Source organism: Ruditapes philippinarum, unplaced genomic scaffold (assembly GCF_026571515.1).
Source record: "Ruditapes philippinarum isolate M1 unplaced genomic scaffold, ASM2657151v2 ctg2039_1_1_1_1, whole genome shotgun sequence".
NCBI lineage: Eukaryota > Metazoa > Mollusca > Bivalvia > Venerida > Veneridae > Ruditapes > Ruditapes philippinarum.
Genome location: NW_026854693.1, coordinates 84,718 through 104,044, shown reverse-complemented (window position 1 = coordinate 104,044; position 19,327 = coordinate 84,718). Strand labels below are relative to the sequence as shown.

The window sequence follows — 19,327 nt, the reverse complement described above, 5'->3', positions numbered from 1 at the left end:
CCTACATAGTAGGTGGATTATTTTGGATAATATCTTAAATATTTGATAGACATAATTTGAATTTCAGAGACGGGTTCAGAGACATCAGTCACAGTAACGAGGGGTACTAGATGGCCAAGCAGATCTAAGTTATAACAGAGTAAACTTTCTTACATATTGCTGGGGGCGTTGTCCTCCCCAAGACATTTTTACAGGAAACAATCCCAAGTTTATTCGATGAATTTCGTTTATTTGGGTATTTCCAAATTATTTTACGATTGTCGTAATCGAGTTGAACAATCGGTACCCCTTTGCTATTATTCATTTCTGGGTTGAACAACACCAAATATTTTGTACTGTGTTGATACCATTGTGTTGTCGATATTGGTATTTGAGAGGTGTGTATACAATGGTGTTGATACTAAATAGTATGGCATTCACATAATACTGTGAAACACTTCATGCTAATTGCACAATTTAATAAAAAATAACAGTAGATTAGATTTCTATATTAAAATCACGTCAATAAGATCTTGATCAGTTCTCCTTGGCTGTACGTACTTACATGTCACTCCTATCTCGATAAAGAGCTGAACTCTATCTGAGAAATTTTTCTCCTCTGATGCACGTGTAACCGTGTCTGAAAATAATCAAATAAAAAATTTAAGTTTTTTTATGATCTCGCTTTCTTATATGTCGTTAAGGCAATAAACTTTTAAAAAAATGACGTCACCCATTTAAGTGACGTCACAATTTTCAGAGAAGGAACCTTGGACATTTTGCAAGTTAACTTTGAATGAAAACTGTGAGTTCCTTTCAGAACGTTTAAATTTGGCTTAATAAAATCGCTAGCATGACTAATAATGCTCGATAACGCTTCAGGACGGGTGATCATGCACGTGCACGTGTCATTTGTTTGCATTAATAGTTATGGTACGTCACCGTCCGCTAAGGGTGGCACTCATGACTATTAAAAGGTAGATTCTAGATCAATTTGCTTTTTTCTGCAAATCTGTCAATATTTTTATAGATCTAGTAAATTTATGTTTATAAAAATTAAAAGTCTTACACGTGGCAGGATTTGGTAGATAGACTGAACTCAGACAGACACACATACACTTGTGGTGTGGATCATTGAAAAAAACGCCTTTAAAATTCAAATAAAATATAATAATATAGAGCGGGTTCGGGTATATCTGAACAATTAAGCAAAAATCTTTTATCTAACTAAAACAGATTGGATTGTCTTGGCAACTTCTCAAGTAGTCAGAAATGACACGGACTCACTTTTCTGCGGGATATTTCGAACAAATCATGATACATTGTAGATACAAAAGCAGTACACAACAGGATAAATTATGTCATTTGATGGAGGTATTTTATGAACACGTCGGGAGATTCTGAACTCATCGGAGGGTAAATCTGAATACTTTTGACTTAAAAAAACAACACAAACACTAAATACGTTCAGTTTAAACGGTTATATACTGTACGTTAAACATATTTGTTAGTGAATACATCCAAATTTGAAAATAAACATCCAGTTAAATTTCATTAAAATAAACACAATTTCAAATAAAATTTAAATACTCAAAATAGTTAAAACGTAACTATTAATTTACATTGTATTAAGTACCAGAAACAATGCAGTTCATGCCATGTTAACATAATTGTGCTTATAACAGTTTATAAAACAAAAGAAAAACTGGGTCTTTCAGGAATCAGAATTCTTAACATACATTCTGTTTCACTTTGTAATTCAACAGTAGTCACATTCAAATTGTAAATCTGCAATTTAACATTCAGACAATGAAAGCAAATCAATTGTTTTCACACAAGCTCTATGTAACCAACGTGGGCATTTGTGACATGTAATCCAGTTTTCGGAGTCCCCATCAAATGCCTGGTCACAAGAATAGCATTTGGCGGTAGAAAAACTTTTTTCTACATCGGCCATTTCGTCATCAGCAAGGGAGATTTCAATAGCTTCATTTTTTCATCTGTACTATCTATATCAGAATCCTTTGATTTCCGTTTCTTTTTAAGTTCTTGCTCTAATTTTTCAATTTGTTTTGTTTTTCTCTTTAGTTCTTCCTCCTGCTGTTCTCGTTGTATTTCTTTTCTTCTTTATCCTTTTGCTTTTGTTTCAGCTGCCCCTGTCGCTCCTTCTTGCGTTCCTCTCTTTTAACTTTACTTGCTTCTTTTTTAGCATTTTCTTCCTGTTTAATTTGTTTTCTTTGTTCAAGCAGATCATGAAACCAGATATTGCTTTTGGGAGTGGTATTCGCTTTTGTTTACTTTTGCAAGCAGATTGTTATGCTTTTGGAAATTTCAACACATCTGTGAAAGCTGGTGATACGTTTTGAGAAGGTGGCGACATAATAGGTGCAATTGCTTGAGGTAAGTTCTCACCTGAAACACGCTCAGCGGAGCTGCTTGCAAGAATGGTGTCTGCATTAGAAGCAAGCTTGACATGACTTTCAGATTTAGATGTACAACTGCTGCTACCTTTATCTGACACGAGTGTTTCAGGTGGGTGGCCGGAGGCAACTTTGTCAGATTTGCTGTCACCTCTAATTGTAGGTGCTGGACTTTCTGTTGGATTTGCCTGAGAAGATGCTGCAGCTTCTGTTGTATTGGCCTTGGAAAAGATTGTACTTGGTTCCATCTTAATAGTACCTAAAACCTTCTTTGGGTTCATTGGAAAAAGTCCACTGTCACGAAAAGCTTTTACAGCTATATCAACAGTAGTAGACTTTTCCCAGGCTTGCTTAAAAACGGCAGCAAACTTTTGTTTTGTGACGTATTCACCTATGTTGGCTATTTGGAAATCAAGTACTGCTTGTTTCCAGGAATCCTTCAGTGAGCTGAATAGTTTCAGGTCGCAAGGTTGCAGCAGGTGGGACGCATGCTCAGGTAGGCAGTAAAGGATTATTTCGTGATCTCTACAAAACTTGGAGGCCTCTAATGTGCAGTGTGTAGAATGACCATCTACAAACAAGACCACAGGTCTTTTGATTTCCCTTTCAGACAGCGCAGTTTCAAATACCTCAGTTAGCCATGTAACAAAAAGTTCAGAGTCCATCCATCCGGACTCTGTCCTACCAAAGACAGCGTCAGCAAATCCTTCCGGAGGGTCATAATTAAACCTTACACCCGGATAAACAATCAAAGGTTTTAAAACTGACCTGCCGCACTCATGCATGCTAATACAGTTACTTGTGTTTTATCAGAAGCAGTGAAGTTGTATATATTCGGAACACCCCCTGGCGACAAACTTTACCACTTTTTGGACACAATGGTAATCCCGACTCGTCTGCGTTAAACCAGCCAGCAGGGTTGTTTCATACGGAAGAATCGGATACCTCCTCGGCCATAAAATTACAGAATTCCTGAAACCAGCTTTCAATCTTAGCTGGGGTAATAATGGCTCGTTCTTTAGCAAGTTGTTGTGGTGTTCGTTCTCCTAATTGAGGATGCCTTTTAACAAATGCATACTACCAGTCTTTTCCCGGCCGATTATTTTTGAATGGGTTTGGTCGACCATCTTTATCCAGTATAACCTTTACTGTGTCTAACAATTCATTACGGGTTCGTCCAAGCTAAACTTTGGTCATATGTAGAGCCCAATCTACAAGAGAAGATTCTTCTTCTGTAGTAAGTATGGTAGCTGGGCCGCTTTTTCAACCAATAACGGTCTTCTGGTTTACTTTGTCGGATAGAGTGCTCTTTGGAATACCAAAGGATGCAGCTCCCTGATTAAGTGACATGAAATTAAGTTCACTGCATGTTGCAATGTGTCAACAGAATAGGAACGATACTTCTTTGATCCAATTTGGCGACTCATCTGAAAAAGTTTAATTAGAAAAACAGCTTAATATAGGAGGAAAAACTTACGCTCTAGACATGTGTTCATTTGAATCAGGAGGAGCTGTCTTAAAATATAAATTTTCATTTGAAACTAGAAAAAAATGATATTATTAAAATGATTATCAATAATAGAATGTAACAAATGTAAACAGTAAGAAAGGCCGAGTTCTTCTTAAATTTTGATGAATTAAGTCAAGTAACATGTTAAAGAAAATTGTTCAGAAATACCCGAAATGAATAAATTTATTTCGAGTATTTCTGAACATCATTTAAATGAAAATCAAATCCATCTGGGGACACAGTCCATTAATAACACTTACAAGCATGACAAGTAAGATGTACAATGTGTTTTTTTTTCCAGTTACTGTAAAAAGCCAATATCAACAAAAGTTAACAACAGATAATGTAAACAAGTAATGTGTTACAATATAAGCATGTAGTTTAAAGGTGCAAAAACGATGACTTCAAATATATTTTTCAAAAAACAGAACTCACCTCGGGCAGCGTCTGCAAAAAAATTACCGGAAGTAGAAAGGGGTGTGCTTGATTTTATAATTCTGAGTTAAAATCTCAGAACAATATTCATTCAACGAAAATATGACAGTGCACATGTTCAGAAATACCCGAACCCGCTCTATTTATCAATCCCAGCACATGTTCTGATCATAAATAGATCTAGATATAAAAACTTAATGTAAGCTGATTTGAAAAAAAAAGTCATATTTCAACGTCTATAATAATGATATGACCAGTAGCTTCGAGTTACATCTACTCACATACAAACTAATGCTGATTTTATTTGCAAGATATAACATTAGTTTAATCATATTTCATTTAATTGCATACATACATGCATAGATTACATAACATAATGATAACACCGTAACGAAGCGTAACTTAACGAAACGCAAGAGCGCAACACAACATAACGTTTCGCAACGCAACAAAACAGAACACACACATAAAATAGAACACACAGCACAACACGTACGTACGTACGTACATACGGTTTCACGATAATTAATACACACTTATACATAGATCATCATCTAAATACATACATGCATACATTAAATCTAAAAGTAGAATTATTAATTACAGTTTAGAAAAAAAACATTATGCTTTGGTAATATTTAAATAACCACGCTTCCTACACCCAACAGTTTTCCTACTACGGATGTTGACAGGAGTCGATAGTCTTTGACTTACAAGTTCATATAGAATCATAAAAACAAATCAAATTTTTGAATTATATATTAAAAACCTTTTCGTTTCTGTAATGAAATATGACGAACATGGTTCAATAAAAGCAGTAACTGTTAAATTATGTTATTGTGTGTACTGGTGTCTCTTTATTTTTCTAAAACAAAGGTTAAAATAGAGAAAATACGTCCAGCGTCTTTTATCAAAGCACTGTATTCACAAGCTGGGTTTCGAACTATATGATTGCTATATAACTCGGAATTTAAATTACCGCGGCTTCATATCTTGCATTTTTTTTTCTATAATATCTTTATCGTACTGTGGACAGTTATCCCGTATTCTAGATTCTACGTAAATATGATATATAAAGCGTACTCCTTTGGACTTGAAATTTTAATATTTTCATAGAACTTAATATTTCAGATGCCAAAGAAATAAAGTAGAAATATGTTCGTGCCATGACCAGGCCTGACTCTATGAACATAACGTCGATGTGTTTATGGTGTTCTACAAAATTTAAGTGAACATTATCAAAATAAAATTGCGGACAGTCTCTGTTACAATGCGAGAAGAGCATAACCTCGGTTTTAGAAGGATTCAAAATAACTAACCATTGTTCAGACCGTACATTTATTCGTGATTGAATTTATCGTACATGTATTATTTGTAGACAAAGCAAAAGAACTATATATATCATCTTGCGCTTAAAATAATCAGCAATATAATCAACCTAAATTAAAAGTAAAAGAGGCCCAAGGACCCTGCCGTAATGTGCACCGCCATGAAGGAAGGTAACGTAAATAACAAAAGGGAGTCCTATGGTAACCGGTTGCAGCCATATGAATCCCGCGAGAAATTTTATCGTTTAATTATAAAATGTCGCGGGCAACTTACAAACCCGCGAGATTTTCTGTCGAAATCGTATACAAAGTGCCGCGGGGAACGTATAAACCTCGATATTTCATAACAGTTGTTGGTAACAGCAAGGAACATTTTGTCTTCAGCGGCCGGTACAGTAGCGTTCATGGTTTAATCTTTTGTTCCTCAAGAACGAATTTTCATAAAATGTCGAGGTTTTAAATTCACGACTTTTTAGCCGCGAGTTTTTGTATTAGAAATCTGCGACTTTTTAGCCGCGACTTTTTGCGCTGAGACATTGCGGGCATAAAAAGTCAAGACTTAATGTTCAAACTCGACTTTTTACAAGGTATTCATCAAAACAAAATATCGCGAATTATAATGGCTGCCATCGGCTACCTAAAGTAGGCTTATGTTTGCATGGCTTCGTCTACTATGTAGACAGAAAAGGTCGCGGTTTCCTTCGTAAAACGACAGAAGTGTGACAGAATACCGCGAGAGTTTCGATAAGCCGCGACATTTTATACAATTTCGACATAAAATATCGCGGATTTAAAAGTTGTCCGCGACGGTTTATAAGCTAACAATATAATTTCTCACGGCTTTAAAATGGACGCTATCGGCCACCATAGAGTACAAGCAAAAACTTTCTATTCATTAAATAGTTTTCTAGCCAATGAATTAAATCACCTGAAATTCAGTACTGTCTTTATTTGAAATTTAATCACTTATGCCAAACTCTTTTGACCGCTTTATATATATCACAGAAAACAAACCATACAAGTATAAAGCTTTACAAATCTGTAAATTGAAAAATAGTTAAATGACCGGTAAGAACCCTGACTGGTATTAAAATATTAAAGCATTGTTATGTAAAGATAGTTAAACATGTGTTTAAAATACGATACGGTCTATATCTTTGCCTGTACGTACAACTATAATAATAAGAGAATAAGAGAAATAGGCCTGTAGCATTACATGTGCTATTTCCAACTCGACGGATATATTTTCTCTGTCAAAGACCGATTACATTTATAAAGAAGGGAAAGTGGATTACCTATAACGTTTTAGAAGTTTCTTTTAAAATTTCATGCCTTAAGTATTTCATCATGATATAACAGTCTTGTTAAAAAACCAAAACAATTCGCACTGAATACATGTAAAAAAAAAACAACAACAATATTTTCGATAAGATAAGACCTTTCAGGTAGGCGTAAATGAATTCTTAATGCTAATTATGTAACGGCAGCGCGTTCCCCTGCAAGCTTAATGTTTCTACTTAATTAAGTATTTAGTCAACATTAAAGCGTTAAAAGCGCGCGCTGTATTATTATAAGTTTATACGAAACACTAGCATGGTCTTATTCTTAGAATAAAGATAAAGATCTTATCAGTTTTTTTTTCGATTTAAGAATGGCGGAGTCAGGTGAAGACAAGATGGATAAGAACGGAGAAACGGTGATTATTGCCATGGACGGGAGTGAATATTCGGACTATGCATTGCAATGTAAGTATAATTTATACAATAAAGATTGGCTTTTAAAATAACTGAAATTTTATAAAGTCTGTTTGTTCTCACACATAGCTATATAATATACTTGAGAAGCGTGATTGTTTTATGTTTGTTTTTGATGAATGGATTTTATGAGAATTATTTGCACTTCTAGGTGTTATTTCTGTCTACAACTCCAAAATACATTTTTTTTGTTATTATAATCATTTTTATTAATATATTTTATATATATATATATATTTTTTGTTGGGAAAATGGGAAGGGTTTTGGGGTTGAGATGGTGATGGGCGGGGGAGGGTGGCTGGGGGTGGTTAGTCAGTTCGATAACTGGTAAATGTTAGTATTGCAACTGAGTAAAACTGGTTTATATTGATTCCGGGACTACCCCTTACTTCTAAAACGCCTACTTTCATCATTTAATGTTCAAAGTTAGTCAATTTTAAGCAATTTTAGTCTAAACCTGTCACATCTTTTGACTAGAGTAACTGTATACATGTATTTATACATACCCGCAGTATCAGAATCAAATTATGAAACACGATTTTACTTCTGCTACACGAGATTTTTTTATCAATATATTATATAATTATATATATGGTGTTTTGGTTGTATGGTAACCTGGATCGTGCACATGTTCTTATATAAAGATTAATCGATAATCAATGTCTCCACAAGAATAATGGACTAACTTACCAAAAAAGAATATATATACATACACTTACTTTCCTCTTCTGTCTGTCTGCTTCTGTTTGATTCTATATTTAGCTTATCATTTTATGACTTTGGAGACAGTGGTTGCCAAATGTGGCTCTTTTCCCAATTCATAAAGCTGTTGAAAATTCCCAAATTTGTTAAAAGAATTCCCAAAAGTTGAGAAAAATTCTCCCAATTAATTAGCCTAAGTCAATATGAACCTTAATGAAAACATCGTTCACAAGTACATTATCATCTGAATTAAAAAGTAAAGGTTTAAAAAGGTGATTGAATATTCTCACTTTTCTATCGGTTACCATGCTAAATTTTCCAAATTTTAAAGACATTGACTATTCTGGCAATTATAAAAAACCCACACTGGTAGATCCGATCCGCGTATTATTGTTTTGTATACCATCACAATAAATGTCCGGTGCCACTCTTTCAACACAGTAAATAAAAGACTATAGATGTGCAATGTATTTAATAACACTGACAACTTAATAGCTCCCCGAGATAAACAAATGTAACTAAAACATTGCTTAACAATCTGCCAAGCAAAGTATATTAATATATGTGGTAATTTGCGTACAAAGATTCATTTCTGTTAAACAAATTAGGTTGAATAACTTATATTAGTTCCTGGGCTGTTCAAAATCACTTTAGAATATAATAACTTTTACCGAAACTATTAATTCTAACTCTCTTACTGTATATACATAGTAATTTGTTTTCATATATTACAATTAGCTATGTAACAAACTACCCCGTCTGTGTGGTAAGAGATCCTAAGAGTGGCATTTTTCATGATTAACTGCGATTTGTATTATATTTTGTAACGCAAATATCATCCTGTACCTGCTGTTTTCCGAGACTTTAAAATCTCTTTACAGTCTATCATTGCCAATCGAAATAAACTAAAAGGTGAGTTTTTACCCCCACTGTTTCTAAAAATACTGATTAAGTTATGGAAACAGAGATTTTACCTTTATAATTGGAACTTCCTTAGAACTTCCAAAGAAAAAAACATACGTGGGTTTTAATTTGCAACGTTATTTCTTTTAAGTAAACAATAAAAAAAAAATATTCATTTTTTAAACTATCATCCTTTAGAGTCATTTATCTCGTCCATCGACACCTCACGGGCGCTTGGCAGAAGAGCAAGCAGATGCTTGTATTGTTATTTTTGTTGTTGTTTTGCTTTGTTGTTTTATTTTCTTTATTATTATCATATTATTATATTGAATAATGATATTAATAATAATAATAATAATAATAATAATAATAATAATAATAATAATAGTAATAGTAATAATAATAATAATAATAATAATAATAATAATAATGATATGTAGATCAACTTTAGTTTTCGTTCAAACTTTTGTACATGTACAGTGATTTTTTACCTGTATTTCATTAAAGGCTGTAATAAGGTATATTTTCCGCTATATTTTCCCCTAAAATGCCCTGTGCACATTCTTCACTAGAACCATGACTTAACAGCATCTGACTTATATCAGCTAGAAGACCGAAAGCTGTCCCTATAGATAGCCTCTGCTATGTACCATGCATGTTAAATTGATTTGGAATAGAACATTTTATAAAATATATGGGTAAATTCAATTCTCCGTTGTTTAATTTGATTTCCCCTTTTTTGATTTATCGCGCTATATTTCCCCCTTTAGAAAGCCACAGGTTCTTTTGAAAATTAAAAGAAATCACTGTCGTCAATGTTATCGAATTTATCTACATGAGCCGCGTCACAACAAAACCAACATTATGGGTTTGCGACCGCGCAGTCTGATCAGGATCCATGCTGTTCGCTTACCAACCCTATTACAAGTAGAGAAACTGATAGCGAACAGCATGGATCCTGATCAGACTGCGCGGATGCCCAGGCTGGTCTGGATCCATGCTGGTCGTAAACGCACTATGTTGGTTTTACATCTGAAAAAAGTAGCGCTGAACATTATTAGGTGACTTAAAGGTAGCAAAATGTAAACAAAGTAGTATTTTGACTTCCATAATAATAATTCACTATATTTATAACAATTGCAAACATTAGATGCAAAAGATTCTTAATGTATATAGCAAATGAGTATACAGTTACATGTTTTGGGAAACTGTAAAAAGATACCAAAATTTAACAGTTTTGAGAAATATAAATGATAGCATTTTTGGCCTACAGCAGGCTAAAAAATGCCAAGTTACCAGGATACTAAAGAGGAATAGAATTTCAAATATTGTAAAATTTATCAGAATGAATCAAAGACAATATCATTTTGATTTAAAATACCAAGTTTTATGAAAACGAACCCATGTTAGTATATCATTTACAAGGGGAAAACAATCAGCCTCTATCTAAAGTGATAACACTATACGTTAGTTACCAAATCAAAGTTCTGGAGTTTGTTCAAGAACTGACAAGAAATTATCACCATTCTTATCGTGTATCTTCTAATCAGATTACATGTTACTTTGTCAAGGGAGACAACTGGAATATGTCAGCAAGCACACACAACTACGATTAATCTCCCTTTATATTGTATTGTGCGATTTCTCATTGTTTTATCCATATATGCTAAAACATTCCATTCAATACTTACCATGTCTAAAGCGAAATATCTTGAATATTTTAAAAATACATTTTCTAAGTCAAAATAAGTTTTAAAGAACTAGAGATGTCTAGCTTGTTAAGAAAAACTACACCAGGACAGCCTTTGTCTTCTTTATTGTGTTCATTGTTTTATATACAAAATATTTTGACAAGAATGTAAACTATTTTGGTATGTAAACTGTTTTGTAAAAAGACAAACATGATAAATTAGTTATTTAGTTTTCACAATAATTGACATGGTTATTTCCCTTGCATGTGTCATGATTGACATGCATGAAATAGTAATATAATCGTCTTAATACACATACTAAAGGCATATTTTGTATGTGTCTATATCTGATTTATCCATAACTAACTTAACTTACAATTTCAATTAACTGTCATGATTTTGTATTTTATTATCCTTTAATTTCATTTTCGATACAAGGTATTGTATTACATTATATTCATGTGCACGTGTGTATAAGGTTTGCAATAATGATAATTATAAATATTTATATATGAGGATATAATAATATTACAAGTAGACATTTATAACCGCTGATTTGTATTAACAATAGCACACGGAACAACATCTTTACCCAAATAATCAAAGAAATATACATGTGTGAAAATATACAGTAGTACGTGTTTTTAATATAAATTATAATGTAACTAACATTCAGATGAATATATGTTGCAATATGTACATAATGAATAATTTCATTGTTCTGTCATTGTATTGTATTCTATTGATGTGTTGTAGTTGTATTTTGTGTCAGGTCAAGGGCTTATAAGCCTAAACCAGATTGTCGTTGTTCATATGTGTATTTTGAGATAAAGAATCTTTCTTCTTCGTGATTATTTTCAGTTTATATGAAATCTGTGCACAGGCCAGACAACCATGTGATCATTGCCCATTCAACCGAATACTCCAATATAACATTCCCTAGTAAGTGTTTTATTTCCTTACTTCCTCTTAGTACTTAATGAATAAGTGAAGTTATAAGAATTAAAAAGGTTCGAGGAGATCCCACACAAATAATTATATAAGTACATAGGAAAATAGTTAAGAGCTCTGTCATTCTAAGAAGTATTTGAAAATGAACAATCACCTCTTATAGCCGCCCGGAAGTAACTGAATGTACGCACGCGACATTGTGCTGGCTGATAATGATCTACACACTCGGTTTAATATTTTTAAAAATTTCCTTAAAATAAGAAACGGTGTTGTAAAGATTGAAATAAGTCTATTTATTGAGACAAATTTACCTTGAAAACATCATGCACTGCCAGATTGAAATATGGCCAAGTCGAGATAATGGTTATGGCGAAAAATTACCTTGAAAACACCATATACTGCTAGATTGAAATATAAGATATTAAGCGAGATAATGGTTATGGCGAAAAATTACCTTGAAAACACCATATACTGCTAGATTGAAATATAAGATATTAAGCGAGATAATGGTTATGGCGAAAAATTACCTTGAAAACACTATACACTGCTAGATTGAAATATGGACAAGTTCATTTAAGATATTTAGAGAGATAAGGATTATAGAGACAAAATAACACCGAACACACCACACAATGCTTGTCCATACAACATTTTGACAATATTAAAAGTATAGTGATCGTTTTTAATAGTATTACGAATTCTGTCTAATAAGTCCTATGTCCACGCGAAGAAATACATTACTTTTTCCTCCATTTATAGTAACAACAACAAACATTGTATATTTAATACGAATATCATTTTCAAACTTTGACATGTAACATTGTATTTCCAAATGTCAGATTATTGCCTAAACAGGGGCAAGACTAGGTTTCTTTATGAATTATTATAATTAGTGCAGAGTTTTCTATTATCTACTTTTGAATATCGAAAAATGATTAACATTATCCTTGATGCATAGTTATATTTTTGTGCTTTAAATGATAGTTATCTTTCATTTGATATAAATCTCCAGTAAGTCTAGAATGGAAATGGTAAGCTTGACGTTCCAACACCTAGGGTATTAAATTTACCACTAAAATTTCTCATTTGTTTGTATGAATTTAACGAAAATAAATTGAAACTTATATCATGTATAGTTTATGCATATAATATTATGCATATAATATTATTATGCATTATCATAAAGTTATTTTAAGAGTTGATAAGGGTTACCTTAAGTAATTATATAGTTATTTCAAGAGTTTATTAAGATATATGAGCAGCGCCATGACAAAACCAACATAATGCGTTTGCGACCAGCATGGATCCAGACCAGCCTGCGCATCCGCGCAGTCTGATCAGGATCCATGCTGTTCGCTTACAAACCGTAAAACAATTAGAGAAACTGATAGCGAACAGCATGGATCCTGATCAGACTGCGCGGATGCGCAGGCTGGTCTGGATCCATGCTGGTCGCAAACCCATTATGTTGGTTTTGTCATGACGCGGCTCATATATTCTGTATAAAAACAGCTGTAGGTATGATGTCTGGTGATACAATGGTGTCCATGATAACACAGGAAATGAATGAGGAGGAACAGAGGACTGACGAACTAGTGGACAAAATAATACAGAAAATGCAAATTCTAAAGGTAATACCTTTGATAATGGATTTTATATCCCTTAACAAGGAATATCGCTTTGTTAAAATCTCCAACCAAATAAAGTGCTTAAAGTTATGAATCTTTCAGACCGATCCACATGTAATGAAAGCTTAGGACTTACTGAGGAACTGTATATTACATGTAAGGGACTTGTCTTGCTTTCAATTTTGAAAAGTCTATTCAAATATGAGTTATATGACAGTAGAGCACCGAATGCAGTGTTTACGCTTGTCTGTGAAGTGAAGGCCAACGACTAGTAAAATTAAGAGTGTTTTGGCTTTTATGTACTTTACTTCTCTACAAGATGAATAACGTTTATATTTTGAATGTTCAAGATATCGGTATTTATACAAAATTTTAATTATTTCCCTTGAGAAAAAGGGAACAACTTTCTAGAAATTCTGATATTTAGTAATTGTCCTACATATATATTAGTTAGAATGCCGAGAATGGGTACAATATATTTGTTAGTTTTCCAATTATTGCTACATTAAAGGTTTTGCACGACTACTACAAAGACGGCGCATCTATCATAATAACTCGATAGACGAACTAAGGTTTGGGCTACCAACAGTAGAGCCTGGTCAGACTACACTGGCTCTATACTGGTGACAATGATTAATCAATTTCGTTCCCAGCATGTTAATTAAGAGTTTTATATACGTCCTTTTATCACTTAAAAATGATCTCCCATTTTTGCTTCTTTCAGCTCAACGGCACTATAGAACGTATTCACGGCACTCCAGGACCGGCTATAATTGCGCTGGCAAAAGACGTACACGCTGATTATATCGTCGTCGGCTGTCGGGGCAAAGGTACCATCCGACGGACTGTTACTGGTAGTGTGACGGACTATATAATACACCATTCGCATGTTCCAGTTGTGGTTGCTAGACACAGAGATCACGTGAAACATTATCATGGTATCCATTTGCATAATCCTTTTCACAAGAAATCTGCGGCGGAAAGTCACGGACACCAGTCATCGTAAAATACGTTAAATTACCCTGCTTCTAGGTAAACGTCTGCTGCAATCTGATTATAGTGACAGTAATCGTCTGCTACAGTTATAATTATAATGTTCATGTTAATGGTTAATATTTGGTTAATGTATGGCGATAGAATGAGGATACTGTTGTATATGAAATGAATTAGCTTGGTATTTATAAAATTGTGTGTATAAGTTACTGAGATAATAGAAGTAACCAAAAAAAATATAGCTATTACTTGACGTCATTCATGGTACAGCTGTTTTATCTTATTGTTAGAACCTTTATACATGAAATATATATGAAAATTTACTATTATGATAACATGTATAGAATACGGAAAAAAAGAATTAAAAAGATAATTAAAAATAATAGAAAAAAAAATTAAAATGGAGTATAAAAAATTCTTTGTTTTTATTAAGACGTTTTTTACTGTTGTTTATTCTTCCAGTTCCATTTATAAATTAAATAAAATAACTTAAATATTGATACATATCATTTATTTATAGCAGGTTCTACTTAATTACGACTATTTTAAGGAAGTCGTAAGATGTCAGTGTTTCTGTATAATGCATTGGAAAACATAGAACACTTATAAATCGTGTTTAAAGTTATTTGTCTTCTCCAAATATGAATTGAACAACGAGAAAATCTGAAATGAATAACAAAAATGCGAGTTGGAACTAGGCCTATATATAGCTATTTCAAAAAACAACAAAAAAAGAAAACAAACACAACAACAAGAATAACATGAATTAATAAGTAAAAATCATATTTAAAAAATAGCAGCTGGACAGCCAGATTGATTTCACCTTGGAAAACGCAGCAGTTTTAAAATTTGCATCGCTGCAATAATGACAGTGCTGTATATATTCCTAAAGTATCATGAAATTTCGATCACAATTATTTTTGAACAAGTACTATAAACCACGCTGATTCATAAAAATGTCATGTAAAATAAAGTTTATGTAAAAAAAATATGACAATGTGAAAATTTGAATAGCTTATTTTAAATAATTGAAAATGTACATTTTGTGGAAGAATATCAGCTTTTGATTATTTCTTTTCAATACATAATAAATACTATGACCTAATGTGTTATGAACAGCTGTGTGGCGAAATTGTATAAAAACGAGATCAAATACCAATATGATATTAATAGTAATTAAAGGTTTCGGCCATATTGCTTCTAATTTGACCACTATATAATCCCTCGAAACACGGACATTCAGTCCGGGCTAATAAAATCACAAAAAATCGATGGTGATTACCGTCAATTTCTCAAAGACAACTTGGGTATTCATATGTACACATATCATTATCTGATTTTTTTATCTATTAAAGTGATAAATTAATAACTATATAAACTTGGCTATCCTCGGATAAATACACTTATCTTTTTTCACATGACCATGAAAAATGTCTTACAATGTTCAATGAATCAACAAATTGGAAAGAATTCATGCCTTGTATTTCTTCTATAGTAGCATTATCATATTTCTGTTGATTAAAATTATTTATTTTACCGGAAAATGAATTTAAAAATCATGCGCAGTTATGCGTACAGTCGTTTGCAATGTTTTTAGGCATGTTCAGATAAAATGTATTTTGCAATAAAATAGTCTTTATCTTTTTATGAAACATCAGTAAACATGAACAAACATCATTATATCCGGGATATCTCGAAACGTGCATGTGATCTTCCCATTTACCTGAAGAAAAAATGAAGTTATCTTTAATGTACTTAAAGGAATGGAGATATATCAAATAAAATATTTTAATGAATTTTTTAATTGGAAAGTTATGTTGTATTCATACGCTTATATTAGATTCTTGTTACAATAAATGTCTCTGTTCATGAACACATATGAATATTGTACGTCTACAAAACAAAACGTTCTGAAGCAAAATATTATGCTACTATTTCAAGCAGAATTTTACTTGTTCAGCAATTATTTTGTGCATCTATAGTAACTATACAAACATATTTCATTCAAACAGATATTTTTGAATAATTCCTTTCAATATTCAGTCAGTAACTTGGTAAACTACACGCAGTAGATATATTGCTTTATGACTTTAAACAAATACTAAAGTAAATACAAAAATATAATAGCAATAAATATACTGTACACGTGTAAGTGCTGACTTTAATGACGTGGCAGAATGACTCATACATATATATAATGATTAAAGTCTTAAAATAAAGTTGATATCATATCCGCTTTAATAGGCTTATATATAGACATACGTAATTTCTATTTAAAATTTTGTTTCGTTTTCGTCAAACATAATTATATCTATTTAGCTTGCTGTATACCGATACAGAAATCTACATGCATGAAATAAAAGTTACTTTAATTGTTATTTCTTTGTAATAAGCAAATGAAAAGACAATTAGATATTTGTTCCCTCCAAAACTTCCGTCTCAACGGTATTTCTCCGGCCGAAGGAAGAACTGAATTTATGTAAAAAAATCATTTGTCATTTTAAAATAACAATCTGAAATCTCGGAATCTGTTTTACGTTAGATTACGGTAAGAAGGGTAGATGTAGCTGAAAATAAGGTATCTCTTTTGATAGGAAATTTTCTCTAGAAGATCACACGGATGAAAGTCTGCCTGACTGCATGATCGCAACTTTTCGGCCTACTTCATCTTTTGTAACGATCAGATTCAGCAGGTATGATAAGGCTTGCAAATGCATGTATGAAGTCTTACCAGTGTCATATTTATTGCGTGTTGCTCAAGTTTAATCTATTGTTTTTCTTGCAGCCCATCACATTACCTTTTCTTTTTCAAGTAGAATAAGTCGAATATAGAAATTAAATGTGTATTGTCCATATTGTCATGTGATGATAATTTGGTCTTAACGGTACTTTGGAAAGTTCAATAAAGGGTAAGTCTGCATATTATTTGAGATTGAAAGTGTCAACAACTATATATAGTTTAATTCTAAAAAATGTGTACCATCGTATAGAAGCTCACTTGGTAAATCAACATCACAGTGACTTTTAATGGTTTGAACCCTTCGCTCTGCTATGTTACTTTGATGTTGTTGTTGTTTTTCTCCCTTTTTCACTTTGTCTGTCTTTTGTATGATCATTTGAATAAACATATATTTGGTTCTTATAAATTTTTATTTCTATTTTATGTTTCTTTTTTATTTCATTTTTTTCCCACTCTTTAGAAACTAACTACATTTCAGGTGTTTTTATAAAATTTTATGTAACATTTTAAAAATCAAACAATTTTAAACACACTACAATTACGAAATACTAATCATTTGAATAGATGGATCAATATATAGCACACTTCATTCCATTATATTTCTTACATTTCTGATAATGTTTTTCCTGATGTTTGACGTTTTCCCCAAACGTAACGCAACTGCATACCAACCTGTGTACAAAAATATTCTATCTCATGCATTTGTAACTATTTGAAACAAAACTGCTCAAATAAGAAAAAGATACTAGTACATAAAACACTCAAATGTAATGGTACCTAACTATATATGATACGAGCATCTAAATGCATGAGACAACACTGACACGGACGCTCTGCCTATACTGCGCTATCAAGGCACATGACAATATGACGTTTTACTTTGTGTTTCATTTATTAGGCTTCAGTCTATTTTATATGGAATGCCGGTAGGGACATGCCACTTTGCTTATTTGCCAACTACTGAATTGCCGATTTGCCAATTTGCTTATTTGCTAATTGCTTATTTGCTTATTTACATTAATTTAATCGTATGCTATTGTCAGGAGACAGGTCCGACTCGCGAAGTTCTTGTTTGACATAACAAGTCTTTGTAGACTTCATTTCAAGTTCATGAACCAATATCATGTTAAATATTATGTTTATAAAGTTTTGTTACTTATAACTTGTGACAGTTATGATCAATCCATCATTACCTAGAATATAGGTAGAAAGACAGATGGATACTTTTTATTCAATTTCGAAAAAAATAAATTCAGTTTCAAAAAGGAGTTGTTTTTTTTAATCATCTTGAGTTTCAGTTTTAGCTCCACTATGCAGAGAATAGGGATGCTATTCTACCCACCAAGGCATTGGTTTTCTTGCTGTCATATCTCTGTTACTTTTGCTGGTTCATGCATCTTACTGCAACTTTGCATAAACTTTGCGTTACAAGCATGCATACAAAGTACATAAAGAAGCTGTGCCCGTTACATACTGAATGTCAATATTCAAAGAAGCTTTGTCCATTATACCCTAGGTGTATTATTTTAGACGTTGAAATATGATTTTTTTTCAAAACGGCTTATATTAAGTTTTTTGATATATATGATCAGTACATGTGCTGGGATTGACAAATATATATTTCATTTGGATTTTAAAGAAGTTTTAAGTTTTAAGCTCCAAACCCCAAGTGTCTGTGCACCTGATGGCATGTAAAATGTTCAACATGAAGAAATGGAAAGTGTGACCAAATTTCAAAAACATTGAACCAAAGCAAAATGTTGATGGACACACAGACATAAGTGATCTCAAAATCTTACAGAGCTCAAAACAAAGCCTATCGCTTAAGTGCAAAGACAAACACCCGTGTTTAGCATGCACCAAGTGTATCATTCGTGATACTATGTGGTCGTACCACTAAAATGAGGCCCTCCGTGACAAATCTGCTGAGAATAACGACATTTTATATGCCATAAAATAAGAAATAGTTTTGTTTTCAAGTTCTTTAATTTTCAATCTTTACCCAATAATTTTCACTTATATATGACTAATCAAGTGTTTATTTTGCCATCAATCTCTGACTTAAGCTGCACAAAAAGATCTTTAGCTGCAACACATTATTAGGCATTCTTAAGCACAGAAGCTGGGGAGTCAGATCCTGTCCCCAACGTGATACGCCTCTGTAAACACTATATCAAAACTATTTATATATTTATTTAAATACGAATTGGTCATCCGTTTCAACGATAAAACCATTAATTAAGTACTTTATTGAGACTTGGTGGTATATGGTATTTTTTCATACCGGTATATG

The 19,327-nt window shown here is 32.6% G+C and overlaps 2 protein-coding genes across 4 annotated transcripts; one reads left to right on the top strand and one right to left on the bottom strand.

Annotated features, from left to right (window-relative positions):
* Positions 1-291: 291 nt before the first annotated feature.
* On the top strand, positions 292-14,318 carry LOC132740762 (universal stress protein Slr1101-like). Of its 3 annotated transcripts, none has more exons than XM_060728744.1 (5): positions 292-377; positions 7,323-7,417; positions 11,584-11,664; positions 13,186-13,304; positions 14,026-14,318. In XM_060728744.1, the coding sequence occupies exons 2-5, from the start codon at positions 7,324-7,326 to the stop codon at positions 14,305-14,307; spliced, it is 576 nt and encodes a 191-aa protein (XP_060584727.1). In that variant the 5' UTR covers positions 292-377; position 7,323; the 3' UTR covers positions 14,308-14,318. The 3 variants fall into 3 exon arrangements, with proteins under 3 accessions (XP_060584727.1, XP_060584726.1, XP_060584725.1); XM_060728743.1 differs by lacking the exon at positions 292-377 and adding an exon at positions 687-784; XM_060728742.1 differs by lacking the exon at positions 292-377 and adding an exon at positions 815-956.
* LOC132740757 (uncharacterized) lies at positions 2,243-3,945 on the bottom strand. The gene has a single exon (XM_060728728.1). The coding sequence runs from the start codon at positions 3,182-3,184 to the stop codon at positions 2,294-2,296; it is 891 nt and encodes a 296-aa protein (XP_060584711.1). The 5' UTR covers positions 3,185-3,945; the 3' UTR covers positions 2,243-2,293.
* Positions 14,319-19,327: the final 5,009 nt, after the last annotated feature.